The following is a 14,582-nucleotide window of genomic DNA, read 5'->3' as shown; positions in this document are numbered from 1 at the left end:
TTGTAAAGGTATGTAGGTGCCTGCAGATGCAGATAGACACCTGGTGTGATTCTCAAAAGCGCCTAGGCCCATAAGGCCCAACAGGAGTGATGATTTTCAAGCTCCCTTCACTTCCCTATAGAAAAGCCATTGACTTTGCTGGGTTTGGGATCAGAATGTTGCTGGCACCCAGTGCCAGAGGCGAGCAACAGTGGTGGGGGGAGGGGGGAGGTTTGCTACCCAGTGTGCTTCACCCAATAATCACAACGGGGTGGAGAAGCAGAAAAGTTTATTTGAAGCTTCAAAAAGGTACAGGAAGATTACAATCTCAAATCCTGTACCCAGAGCAAGAAGTTACACAGGTTTTTATACATGCTTTCTTCAGCATACTTATTCAATGGCAAGCAGCCCTAAGTATCCATATAGCCAGCCAATACAGTTACCAGCTAGTTCCCTTGTTTTTTGTATCATTTGTTAAACTATACATAAAGCTGCTTTATTCAGCATTGTTCTTCCATATGTGCCCTGTTTGGCCTTGTTTAGTTTCAGGCAGTCTGACTCTGCAACATATTGTTGCAGATCCTCAGCATAACTGCTGCGAGTGCCTCGAGGCGGAGGCGGGGGGACGGGGGGGGGACAAGGATACTTGGGCCAAGTGTGAGGGGGCTTCATCGACACTCGTGGCCTTCCATCCCCTCGAATTACCTAGTCGCCATGCCCAGTGTCCCCAACAAGACCCTATAACCTTCTCAGTTCCCATCCTCAACACCCTCCTCCCCCACCATACTCCCCCACTCCCCTCTCTCAGCAACGCCTTTTTATTTCTTTAGGTAGCCGAAGACCTTCACATTTCCAGCCCTTAGTCTCTTTGTGTCCCAGTTCCCGCTCTGTACAAGAGGGATAATGGCACCAGCCTGTCTCGCCGGGGCGTGGTGAGGGTGAACGTCCGAAGGACTGTTCGGGGTTGGGACTCGACGGTTCTGGGGGGCCACCTAAGGTAGAGAGGAGGGTCCAGATTTAGGGGTGGGGGACGGGTGAGGAAGAGGCGAGCCGAGAGGGGGAACAGCCGCGATTGGGGGGTTGGGGAGGACGAAGAGCGGCGCCCAGGGGAGGCCGGCGAGGCCGTTTCTACACAGTCTCTTGCTAAGGGAAACTCTTGGCTTGCTCTGGCCCAGGAAATGTGCTTTCGCTCTTGTCCAATAAAAGCCAACACCAGGCTCCCCCCTGCACTGACTCCCTGCCAGGCGCCCTGGGAGCGGGGCCAAGACGGGACGGCGCCCGAGTCTCCGCCGGCGGCCCAACGCCCCGCAGGGTGGCTCTGGGGGTCCCCCGGCGGCGCAGGGCCGGGGCCGGGACCAGCACCCCGCCTCCAGCGCCTGGGGCCTGGCTTTGACCCGCCTGGGCGTGGCGCAGGCCGGGGGGGGGGGAGACGTCACTGGCACCCCAGGCCAGAGCGAGAGGCCTGTGCCGGGGCCAAGGCCCCGCGCTGCTCCCGGCGAGGCCGCGGCTCCCTGCCCAGGGCGCTGCGGGAGCGGACGAGGCCTGGGGCGGGCCTCGCGCCCCGTTGCTACGGCAACCGCACGACCCCGCCTGCCTCCCCCGGAAGCGGAAGGGGAAGGGGGCACGAACCCGGAAGAAGCCGGGCCGCGGCCGGACGCTGGCCCCGAGCCGAAGGGGAGGATGCTGGCCGGGCCGGGGAAGAGCCGCTGGGCGGGGGCCTGGCCGTGTTTCCCCACCGCCGCCTTCCTCACCGGGCTGCTGTCCCTGCTGGTGTCCGGGCCCGGCCTGCTGCGCTGGGCTGGGGCCACCGAGCCGCCTCCCCTCTCCGCTGGCTCGCTGCGGCCCGGGCCGGTGCGCGATGGGGAAGGTGAGGCCAGGAGACCTCCCGCCTCCATGGGGTCCGCCCGGGACCCCCCTGTACGGGCCGCTCCGGAGCTGGTCCCCCCGCCCCCATCGGCCACCGGTCGCGCAGGACTCCCCACCCCTCGTGCATCCTCCCCTCCCATGCCCCCCCCGCATCCTGGGGCCCCCTCGCCCCCTGCGGGCCTCTCTCCTGGCTTGGGGCCCCCCTACCTCGGGATCATGCCCCAGGAGACCCTTCCTCCAGTACACCCGCCGCCATGGGACACTCCCCCCTCCGCGTCCTATCTGCTGGAAACCTCCTTCCGCATCCTGGGGTCCATCTCCCTTCTCACCAGCTGTAGAAATCCACCAGCCCTGGGGTACCTTTCCAAGCATGCCCCTCTGCACCCCCCCCCCCTTCTTCAAAGGGCCTCCTCATCGCCAAGAGATGGATCTGTCCACCCAAAGCTGCTGGACAGTTGCATAATACTATTGATATTTCCTGCCCTACACAGTTTCGGTACCCGCTTCTCTGTCACGCACCTCTCCCCGAGGTCCTTTCTCACGCTGGAACAACATAGCCTCAGTGGAGAACTCTCCTCATTTGGGGACCTATCCTTCTAGGTTGCAATGTTAACACCTTAGAAGCTGGTAATTGTGTGATGTGGGGTGAAGGGAGAGTTCCTGAGTTCCAGAATGTTCTGGTGGGGGGGTGAGTTTAAGATCTCAGGAGCTTAAAGAATCTGCCCTTCCATTCTTCACTTTCCCCATATACCCTTTTGTTCATGCCCTTAATCCCCATGTTGTCCACCCTCCAGTACTGAATGATTTTTGTGTTTCTGCTCTGGTTAACTTCATCTGTAATGTACTCTTCTTACCTTCTCTTTGGTCCTAACCAGTTGTATCAGACAATATTCTTCATTTTACATATTATAAGAATCTCAGAAGTTAGAGTGGGAGGAGGACTCGTTGGGGCACCAAATCCTGCCCACAGATTGAAAATTGTATGGGTCTGAGGTCTGTGATTTACTATGTTCAGTCGCAGCCCAGTGCTGAAGAAAGAACTGATAGTCTGAGGGTCCTGTGGCACTTCTAAGGTATGATATCTTACAAACCTGTCAGCATCCTTCTGACGGTCCAAAGAAGAAATATCAGCTACTAATGTGTTACAGTTTAAGTGAAAGAAATAAGACCACAATTAGATTGATGTGATTTTAAGGTCTGGTGCGCCTCTTATTCTGACAGGGCTAAAAACTTTTTGGCAAGACCAATTCAGATATTTCCAGACTATTACACTTTCCCAAACGCTGATGCTGGGCCAAGGAGCAGAAAGAAAATGTCCCCGGGGCTAGCACAGCACTAATCCTCACTGCAGTTGGCGCATTGTCCAGGCTAGATTTAAATGCCCCAAGCTATTTGTTTTCCACCCCATTCTGTGGAATATTCTTCTCCAGCCTGATAGAATTAAAAAACAAACAAAAAAGTCCTGTGGTTTCCTATTTTATTTTCTCCTCTTCTGATCAAACTTAACATAGTAAATGGCCTAAAGCAAACTCACTGCTGTCTGTACCTCTCTAAAAGGACTGTCTGCTCAGTTCACAGACTGGTGACCTATATCTTTGTCTATGAAGATCTGATATCCCTGGTATGCAGTGGCGTTATCATCTGGTACTTTGCTGGCAGCTTTGAGAAGAACGTAGGCACAGTGAAGCATTGCTTCGTCACCTTTGCCTTTGCCATTTCTTCGGCCCTGTTGTATCTCTTATTTGAGGCTGTCGTCTCTGGGGTGTCAGAGGTGGAAGATGCCAAAGGATTTACACCAGTTGCTTTTGCCATGTTGGCAGTGTCCACCACACGTTCACGCATGAGAAGGGCACCACTCTTTGGGGTTAATGTTCCTATGGTGCTGGTGCCCTGGTTAATGCTCTGCGTGGCATGGTTTATTCCCCACTCCTCACTCCTGAGTAACATATGTGGCCTCATAGTTGGGAAAGTCTGTATCCTTTTCAGGTGTGATAACCTGTTTAACCAATGAAAAGAGCATGTGTGGAGCCTGACTTGTGCTGGGGAAGGAGTAGGAAAAAATGCTGAATTCTGATTGCTTAGGCTCGCTGACTTTTTGTTGTGCGGGTTCATGGCTTTCTGTAGACTGCTTTAGTGACTCTTAGGTTTATTGTTGCTCAGAGGGGCCTGATCCTGCATTTATTTTACACCCCTCACTTCCATTGCAGTCAATGAGGCTTTTGTGTACATAAGGAATGCGTTCAGGAGAGTCATGGTGCTCATTGGGTCTGAAAACTGAGGGGAAATTTTTTCCAGCCATTCCGCCTTGAGAGAAGCCTTGATTTGGTGGTAAAAAGGTGATGTATTTAGAGTGGTTGTATGTCGAAAGTTAATCCATTTTGCACCTTCCACAGTCTTCCTTAACATGCTGCTAAACTCAGATGGTCTTGGCTACTGCTTCTGTTTGGATCTCCCAGAGTCGGTGGTATCTAGGCTGGATCAGAAGTTCCCTTTCAGCCTGCTGAAGAGAATACCAGGGCTGAAGTATATTCCAGGGTCTTTAGCAGAGAGAAGAGTCTCCCAGAGTAGGAAGTAAGTACATGAACTCCAATAACACTCCCGATAATCCCAAAGAAAGGCTGCGGCTGCGATGTGTAGGGAGTGTGGTCTGACAACAACTGCTGGTGTGAAATAACCTTGCAAAGCTATATCATGATTTCCACAGTATTGTCTCCCGTGTTAGAGGAGGGACTGGGATCTAATGATTAAAACTTTACACAGGACATATGGCTTTTGTTCACTGGTGACCTTTGGCAAATCACTGAGCCTCACTTTACCTCATAGGAATGTTGGGATACTGGACTTATACAGCACTTTGAGAGTCCTCTGATGAAAGGCTTGATATAAGAACATGGTATCCGTTATTAATTTCTCGTTGTCTTCATTACAGAGCACATTTCCAGTGTAGAGGGAAGATTTCTCTGCAGAAATAGAGTTCAGGGCCTTCCAAGTCCCGTTATGTCCTGTAGCTGTGAGTGCTCACTTGTCTTCTGATACATTTAGAAATTTATCCCATTCTAAAGCACCTTTACTACCAACATTCCAATCTCAGTGGACAGAGGAGGATTTTTTAGTAGGGTTAAACTTCTGTGTATCTGAATAACTGTAGTGAGTTCTCTAACAGAGAAGTATTTCCCCATGATTACAGCTGTTCTCTTATGACCAAAGGGGGACATCTGAGGTATAAAAACATGCCTGTAACAATAATACCTCGGGCAGTGTCACTAGATCTCCTTCGCTAAACTGGAACATGCCATGACAATGCTTTCAAGGGAGACAAAGGGCTTGTTTATATGAAAAGTTGATAGGTGGGAAGCTAGGGTGTAGATCTACAGTGCTGTAGTCTGCTGTGCACCTGCCATGTGCTAAAAGTTCCATAGTGGGCTTTGATCTACAGGAGGATGGAACTTTGTGGGGCGGGGGGATAGCTCCGTGGTTTGAGCATTGGCCTGCTAAACCCAGGGTTGTGAGTTCAATCCTTGAGGGGGCCACTTAGGGATCTGGGGCAAAAATTGGGGATTGGTCCTGCTTTGAGCAGGGGGTTGGACTAGATGACCTCCTGAGGTCCCTTCCAACCCTGATATTCTATGATTCTGTGATTCTAGTGCCTGGTAGCAGGGTCCATGTGGATTGATAGCGCATGGTGGGTTACAGCACTGTTGATTACACCCCAGCTTATCATGCACTACCTCTCCATATAGACGAGCCCAAGGAAAGCTGGGGAGCTGGAGGAAGTTTGTACCTCGGGGGGTTATACTGACCCAGTGCCTTTAAGCTCTTTGGAGCAGGGACTGTCTTGTGCTGTGCTTTTGTACTGTGCCTAGCTCAATGGGGCCAGGACTTCTATTGGAGCCATGAAGCTACTGTACTATTACAATAATGATGTCTTTGTTGATGAAAGCCAGTGCTGTGCTTCTGAAGGCTCCGTGTCTTGGGCGAGATGAATTACAGACTCCTTTGGATGCAAGCTGTTATACAAACGTTAGCTATCAATAAATGTCTGTGGGGGAAGGTGTTTCTAGGACTTTCCAGATTAACTGAGCTATGCTTGAATGTAACTTTATTTACCAAACACAAATCCTATTCTTATTTCTGCAACTTAAGTTTATCCCACTGTAAAAAACCAAGCAACTGTTAGGTTTTTTGCTATCTGTTGTTCCACCTGTCTGCTAAGATTCAAGATCAAATATAAAGTTCACAACCAGACAGAATAGATTTCTACATCGTTGTATGCTTTTGCATAATGTTTTGTGGCCCATGAATGCAAGAACTGATATCGAGGTCATTAAAGGAACAATCCTTCTGGGTATTTGGCAGTTGTGGTCTTTGTGACTCCTCATTCTCTCGGGTTGATCAGTACTCGCCCTGGAGAATGGGGAGTCACAAAGACCACAACTGCCAAATACCCAGAAGGATCATTCCTTTATTACCTGTTGGGCAGAGCATCTCCTGGTCTGATTCATCCTGCTGAGTCACACCTCCTGTTAGCAGCTGCCGTTTCTGAATCCCCTCGCTCCCGAATTATTTATTTTACTAATAACTGCCCTTGCAGCTCAGAACTACCTATTTTTCTCTTCTCCTAAAGCCTTCATGACATGTTGCTAAATAGCACTCAGCAAGTGAATAGTTAAAGGACACACACCTTAAATGGAGGCAGAGGAGATGCATACAGAATTCTTACCCCCTGCGTTCCATGCGTGCTTGTTCCACAAGACTATGGTCGTGTATTTTCTCCATTGAGGGGTATGGAAATGTCTCTAGTGGGTGGCTGACCACTCTGCTTTTATTTAATTGCAAAGAAGTGGCAGCTGAGCTCAGCCTGTTGTGATGGGGATTGACTGTAATGACGGTTCTGAGTAGTGGAGTCGGAGAGGAGTCTGCCCGACGGGCGGTTGTAGATATTTGGAAATGCGAGATGTGAGCACACTGTAATTTTTTTTTCCCCTTTTCAGGATTAATCCAGTGCCAGGCTCATACCCCACCCAGAACTACTATTGCTCTTCACCTCCAGCCCTTCCTGTGGCTCAGTTGCAGCACCCCAGTGCCCAGAGCCTAGGACCCTGGCCCAACTGCACACCAGGGCACATCCAGGGTCCCCCCCCTTACCCAACCAACCCTGCCTTTGGGAAATTCTACGTGCAGGGCCACTTCGGTGCCTCACCTGGACACGGCTGCCAACCAGCTGATCCCCATTCCCCCCACGGTGCATGTCTGCCTGATTCTCGGGTACCCATGGGGATGGAGAACTTGGAGGCCCAGTTTCAGTATGCATCGGGTTCCCCTGCAGCGAAAATGCCAGCTGAACTTTCAGGAGTCCAAATACACTGATCATCCAAAGAGGAGCAGGACCCTCCTCCCCTCGCAGGCCCTTGTGTGAACAGCGTTCAGTGGAGTGCTGCTGAGAAAGGAGACTGCTTCAAAAGGATTCATTTGATTTTAACTGAGGGTGCAGGGTCAAATCAGACAGTCGACGGCATCCCCTGAGTTTTCTGTCCCACTGCAGAGTCTGCTTAGAGACGTTTTTTCCAATGCTCAGGTTTTTTCTTTTATTTATATTCCTTTTGAATTTTGATACATTTTTTAATCTTGGCTGAAGGCTGTGACCACTACCTGTCTGTCCCTCATTCTCATGTGGATTCCTCACTACACATTGTGGTTACAGCCTCATCTCTCTATGCTACAGCCACAGTCCTGGTTACAACATACTTGTCCCTTAACTCAATTATACTGTAGTGTAGGTGGGCACTAATGGTCAAAACACTGGACTAGTTGGGTGTTAACCTGACTACCGGGACTAAGGTAGGTCCCTGACTCATTTACAGTTGCAGTATAGCCAGGACCCACATGCTGGGTTTCCGGTGACCTGACACCGATTTAATGTAACAGCACTGTTTAAATGGAGATGGGGAAGAGAGAGATCTGTTTTTTATAGTTATGCCTTGGAAGTTCTGTGCCCTGTGTTACAGAGGAGGACAGATAAGATGATCACAATGGTCCTTTCTGGCCTTGGAATCTGAGCTGAGATTCGGGGGACGGTGGAGCGAATTATGCGGTGGCATTTTCTGCCACTCAGAATAGCAGCGGTTCCATCTGCTAGAGTCTCTAATTAGCATCAGCCACACGGGCTGCCTTCCCCAATCATGTTGCTGTCACATAGTCTCTATGGCAGGCACCCACAGTAACTTTGCATGCTGGCCACAATGCCAGCTTTGATTCATGAGGCTGTCCTAGATATTTGCAAAAGGGGTGGGTGAATCTTATTTAAGGGATTTAGGATATTCCTGGGGAGTATGAGGGTAGACTTAAGCTACTGTATATTAATTAATAAATTCCAAGGCTTGAGAAGGGCCTTTAAAATGGACTGGACTGAATGAAATGGAATTTAGCTGTTACCCTTCAGTGCAGCATTTGATGAGCTTTTAGAATTCTCTTTGGTGCCAAAATTAGTATCGGAGACAACTAACATAAGCAGGGGGTTGTGGGCGGTGTCCGCTAGTTAGATCAGCGTACTGGGACTCAAAAGAGCAGGGGGGAGGGATAGCTCAGTGGTTTGAGCATTGGCCTGCTAAACCCAGGGTTGTGAATTCAATCCTTGGGGGGGCCAGTTAGGGATCCGGGGCAAAAATTAGGGATTGGTTCTGCTTTGAGCAGGGGGTTAGACTAGATGACCTTCTGAGGTCCCTTCCAACCCTGATATTCTATGATTCTATGAAAAGATCCGTGTTCTAGTCCCAGCTCTGTCACTTCTCACTGTATTACCCTGGATGGAAAGTCCATTCATCAGTGTTTGCTTCCCCATCTCTAAAGTGAGGATAACTTCTGGCTCTTAGAGGGAGGTGAAATTTGCTTATTTTATGGTGTGTTGAAGTACTTAGTTTTCACTTCATTCAACACCTTTTCTATCCTCATAATTCAGTGCCTAACATTACTATAGGCACCAAAGTAAAAGAAAACTGTGTATCAGGGAGAATATGATGGTTTCTGTTCTGTTCCGCATCTGGATTCTTGGGTCAGGCGAGAAGGGCTGGGTTAGGCGCTAACATCAATATTTATCCATCGCCTACTCCTACATTTTCGTCCCCTGTCGGTGTCTGAAAGGGCAAGGTACCTCAGCGCTGATGCTCCACTGCCAGCTGTTAATGTTCGTATCATAGCTGACTGGCAACCACCTTAAGAAGACAGAGACATTGAGAGAAGATTGAGGTACAAAATTAGGACCTTGCGGGCCAGGGTTGGGATAGCCAGGGGTGTTGCATGTGAAGATGGAGGTCCCTGGGCGGAGCTCTCTGAAGATGATGTGGCTGGTCACAGAACCTGTGTGTGTTCCTGCTGGAGGTGGCTGCTGTTACCATCTCGTTCGCGAACACTACAATTCACTGTGTGCCACCATATTTCAAAAGATGACTTATGCGATGGCGTACCTCTTCCCTAGGAGCTGGAAACATTTCTACTCTGACTGTATTTAATGACAGATGAGATGCTTTTCTGGAGTTGTTGTTCTGATTTTCTTTAACAGCCTGGAAGAAACACTAGCAATAGGGATAAAATCAAGGGTTGAGTGACCACTGTTAGTCAAACACATGCCTATATTTTTACCATACCATTGGTCACTGACAAGTGTGAGGCCTTTTGCCTACAAACCAATAGGCTCTACCAGAAATATTTCCAAATGCTGTAGCCTAGAGATGAGCATTGGTACTGGCTGCTTTATATACTTTTCCATGTAAAATGTAACCTTTTAGTTTAATTTGAAAAGCAAACAACTTAGTAGCCTCATCTGATTTCCTGGCCAAAACCAAAAACCGGAGTGTGTCTTCTATAGTGTCTGGAGATCACATTCATCACTGGTGGAGCCCCACTGCTGTCCCGGTGAAGGCTGGCTAGCTACAGCATGCTAGTTTTGTTAGCTGGTGAAGAGAGACACCCACGGGTGAAAGCTGGTACTGCAGAGGCAATAGGGAACGTTAACTCTTCTCATCATTGCTGAACAAGGGGTCTGGCAGACGTCATTTAATGGTATATGCTCGTGGAAAGGCATAGCCACTAAAATATTGACTTCTAAAAGTTGCTCCCATGTCCATCGCGGTGAGAGCAGTGAAGGACATCCCCAAGGTATAACGAGCTTGCAAAAATTCAGCTAAAAGGGACTTCCCTTACTCTGCCCTCCCTGTTGGGTGAAAAGCCAGGGTAAATCAAGCCCTTGCACCAAGCTGGTCAAGAAGCCAGGCCTTTGTTGGACGGACGGGGGACGTGTGCTGCAGCCAAGGACCCTCCAGCTGTTCAGACTTGGAGAGCAGCCCAGCTGAGCTCACTTCCCAGGATCAAGCATGAAGACTGAAGCATCTTCTGAGTGCATAAATCATGCCAGGCTTTGTTGGTCAAAGTCAGCCCCCTCAATTGCACCTGGAAACTAACTGGAAGCCACCAGTGCAGACCCTGGAGACAGGAGTTGTGTGCTTTGTATGAGAACCACCGGTGGGCGGCTGCTTTCTTCATTAGCTGGAATGTCAAGTAGTCTTCAAGTGGAGCTCACTTTACAGTGCGTTACTATCATTCGAGCTAGTGGTGAAAGGCTGATTAGTTGTACAAGCGAGGTCTGTACTGGAGAGGAAGGTTCACACCCTCCTTGCCAGATGAAATAAATATGTTGGCTACTGCTGTCACTGGAGAACCTGGTAAGACCTTCAGCTTGTCAATCACAGTAATACTAACCATCTCAAGGGAGGGAGAAGAAATCACTTCTGCCTCCATGCGACCGTTATCCTACCTGGAGTAAGTTACAGACACCTCGCTTTTATCCAAGTGCTGATCTCTGTCCATTGCTGCACCGTTTCCATCCAACAAGAGGAGGATGGGGAGGGGATGAGTTGGGCCATTGTTTTCTTAATGCATATGCTTGGATTCAAACACTACTGGAAAAATAAAGGCCTTACCCTCATGCATTTCTCCTCCCCTTGCTCCTCATTCTGCTCACAGCCTGGGCTGATGACTGAAGCCACATGCAATCCCGTGCCCCCTTGCTAGCTATCAAACCCATCAATTTATTAAATCAGTGAACAGCCAGAACTAGTCAGTCACAGTGACTCTCTACCAGAATACTTAGAGCGGACCTGTGCGGTGTGCATCACCAGGGAACCTTGGGAAATTGATGCAGGATCCAAGTGGGAAGGAATGTGAGGGTGCACAGAAGTTGCATGATGGGCAATGCTTCAGCTTCATGGAACACTCGATGTAGGAAGTATAAGCATTCCGGGGGCTCTCCTCATTAGCTGAAACTATTATTAGCTTGTCTGCCTTGGGCCTCTGTTTCCCCGATTGTAAAGTGATATCTATCCACCTACATGGTGTGTGGCTAAATGCACTAAAGCCTTTTGAGATCTGGGCTAGGAAGCTGCTCCAGCAAGGCAAAATGTTTTTATACAGGCGTACACAGTATTTTAAAGTATTGATTCCTGTGTCCAGTGATTTCCTCTGGGTTGTTTACACTCTTCCTTCACCCAAAGGCGAGCCAGACATCTAAACCCACTGATCTGCTCCTTAATGAAATCAGAAGCATCTCCTTTTCCCCGCTCCCCTAACCTTTATTGATGTTCAGTGCATTAGTTTTATTCCCCATTCTCTCTCCTCAGTTCTTCCTTAGTGGCTTTTATCGATTTTTCTTTGACTGTAGTCGTGTTGAAGCGGGTGCTGCATATCCTCTGCTGCTCCATTACCCAGCAGTGTAAATGTGAAAGCTGAATTTCACATTGGTACCATTCCGCTTACAGATTTTTCTGGCCTCATTTTTATCATCAGGCAGTAAAATGTTGCCCCAGGGAATCTTCACCAGAAAACATGCAAACGGTAAGCTCGGGGCATGCCTAGACCACTGGCTGCAGCAGTATAGACACAATACATGCATTACAGGCTGAATTACAGACATAAACAACGCTGTTCAGGGCCAGTTGGAATCCGTTGACTTTTGGTACATCATGAGCCTAACTCATTACTGGTGAAGCTCCGCTGGCTTCAGAGGAGTTCCATCAGCAATGAATTTAGCCCTACTGTGCTAAAACAATCTGATTTATCTGCCTTAGGTACAGGTACAGAGTCGCAAGCCATGAAGGATCAATCTTAAGAGCTATGGCATCCAGGTCAGTCCATTCATGGGAGTAATAAGCACACACATGTAAGCTGCATCTTTGCATAACTAGAACCTTTCTGCCAGGAGCTGGGCAATGAAGTCGTCTTATGAATAAGCCTGCAGGGTCTTTGGTACACACTGCATCTTCAAAGGAGTATGCGGGGTATGTGATCTCCTCTGAAAATGTATTCTCACACGCCTGTCAAACCATGCACCCAATGCAGCTTCATCAGTTAGGTTGAGGAGCAGAGCACAAGGGACGACAAACTCCAACCCAACAAGCACCGTGCACGTCAGGTGAGAAGGTAGGGTTGCATCCATGGAACAAAAGGAACGACCTTAGTGAATGCAGCATAGGGATGCCGAGTTTGTTTTTTTATCATGGATGGAATGATCCCTTAAGTGTAAAGCAGCTCATTCTTTCCTGGGCGACAAAGGCTCCTCCAGCTGACAGGGACAGAAAGATGAGCTACCTCCTATAGAAACTGAGTACATAGGAGAGAGGGAGTTCTTGTAGTGCTCCCCCGGCTGTCAGCGGATCAACAGCAGCTCAGTGGGCCATGACACTGCCAATCATAGTGATGGTGTTCAGGGTGCTAATCACCAGCTTAACCTATCGGCAGCAATGACTGGTCCCATCCACTCATGAATGTAACGGTAACATAGTCCTAGGGGAGGGCAGAGGATGGTGGTTGAGAAGGACTTGTTTATAATGGCAGTGATGGATGGTAATGGCAGAGACAGAAGGACAAGTACCTGGCGCACTGGCTTTACGGACGGAGACGTCTGGGCACATGTTGCTAGGTCCTTGGTCAGATGAGGACAGCTAGCAGCGGATGCTACGGTCCATTCAAGTGCCCGGGGTGCAGCTGCTGGGAAGAAAACCACAAAGCTCCGAAGTGATGTCTGTCCATTCTAGCCGCAGAGCAGAACCTGCACGCTTAAGACTTTGAATGGTTTTTCAAACTTCATCTTGTGGTCTCCGCTCTCTCTGGCTAAGCATTTTCACTTTATGCTAATCCAACCAGTTCTCTCTGAGGGAGCACTGCATTGGTGCTCCTGATGGAAAATCATACGCTAAGGTCATTCACTCCCAAGCGAATCATTACGGGAGTGCATTCTTCTCGGGGATCCAGCAAAAGAATTCACATGGGGGCCTAGTTAGTGACTGCTGCGGGTTAGTTTATGTCCATAAAGTACCCAAAACTCCTTGTGAGACAATTGGAAATTTTACTCTTATAGTTCTTATCTGCAATATCACTAACCTCTACTTCTTTTAAAAAATAATTATTTCTTACCCTGGCAACCAGTGTCTCTTATTTCTCCATCATTTGGACAGATCCTCCCCTCCCACCCCGTCCCCCACCAGCATCCCAGTCACTAGGACATATTCAACTATATAAAATGTGTGAACCACATCTAGGCAAGCCATCGTTTCTACTGAGCACCTTTACTCTAAGCAGCAATTTCACTAACGCTAGAATTAGTCTATCTATTTTGATGCACTGGCTCAACAGGGGACTTTGACCCAGATCCTCAAAGGTACGGAAGTTAGGAGCCTACATACCTTTGTGGTTCTGGCCTTTCTTCCTACGTCACTATAAAGGGAAATTCGCGAAGTCTGAATTCACCAGGACTGGGTTCAGTGCTTCTTTCCAAATTCCTCATAGCAAAGGGGGGGGAGAGGGACAGAGAATAGGGTCACAGGAAGGAAAGTGTGTAAGGCTCAAGGGAGGTGTGAAAGGAATCTACTGCATGCCGCAGTATATTCCCCTCCCTCACAGCAGCGTTGCTGGTTGAAAGCTGCACTACACCGTTTTTCCTGACTGGGGAGCCAGAGAATTTAAAAAGGTACCATAATTACTTGAAAAAATAATCTGTCACTGAGATCTGTGGTAGCTCAGTGCTTGTCCCTACCTGTGCGTAAGTGTTGGACTGTGGCAGGGTAATCGCCTCCGTTTCTGCTCTCTCTAAAGGGAGTTTTGTCCCTCGGAGGCATTCCTGGTGGATTTTCCACTCTTCCAAAGGGGATGCCTTCCAGCACACACGCCTGGACAGCAAACACAGCTTTGAACAGCTCTGTTGTGTGCCTGCGACTTTCCAAGCCCCCTTTGTCAGAGTGACCTTCGCTGGCTGAGGACAGCTGGCCGCAGTGTCTCTCGCTTCCTCCCCTAGGGCCCAAGTGTGCTGTGTTTGCAATGCTCCGGGTCCATCAGGGCGAGTGGAAGTGGGAACCCAGCCCAAGTTTCTCACCTGATAGCACTGTGCACAGGGTCAGTGACAACGTTTACAGGTGTCCCAGGGAGATCAGGATTGCAATTGTGGGGTCCTGGAGGCAGGTGATTAATTGTATCACCAGTGCACTGAACCCCACAGGCCACCTGTTCAGATACTTGCATGGCCCTTGTCTCTGTAGTATCCCAGGCCCAGCTCCTCCAGGCATTTAGTGCTTCCCAAGTAATAGAAGTAACCACAGCAGTGTCCCCACTCCTCACCGCTCCCCCTGCACTCTCTCCCCCTTTCGCCCGCTGGAGGAGTGAACCCCAAATAGGATTTTTTCCCCTTCTTGACACCC

At 49.2% G+C, this 14,582-nt stretch overlaps 1 protein-coding gene across 1 annotated transcript; it reads left to right on the top strand.

Moving 5' to 3' along the window:
- The first annotated feature begins 1,622 nt into the window (after window positions 1-1,622).
- On the top strand, window positions 1,623-10,826 carry RHBDD2 (rhomboid domain containing 2). The gene is made up of 4 exons (XM_077836407.1): window positions 1,623-1,846; window positions 3,417-3,818; window positions 4,266-4,416; window positions 6,837-10,826. The coding sequence occupies exons 1-4, from the start codon at window positions 1,660-1,662 to the stop codon at window positions 7,210-7,212; spliced, it is 1,116 nt and encodes a 371-aa protein (XP_077692533.1). The 5' UTR covers window positions 1,623-1,659; the 3' UTR covers window positions 7,213-10,826.
- The last annotated feature ends 3,756 nt before the right edge of the window (window positions 10,827-14,582 follow it).

Source organism: Eretmochelys imbricata, chromosome 17 (assembly GCF_965152235.1).
Source record: "Eretmochelys imbricata isolate rEreImb1 chromosome 17, rEreImb1.hap1, whole genome shotgun sequence".
NCBI classification, from domain to species: domain Eukaryota; kingdom Metazoa; phylum Chordata; order Testudines; family Cheloniidae; genus Eretmochelys; species Eretmochelys imbricata.
Note: the sequence above shows the minus strand (reverse complement) of the source record. Positions and strands in the feature narration are given on the sequence as shown.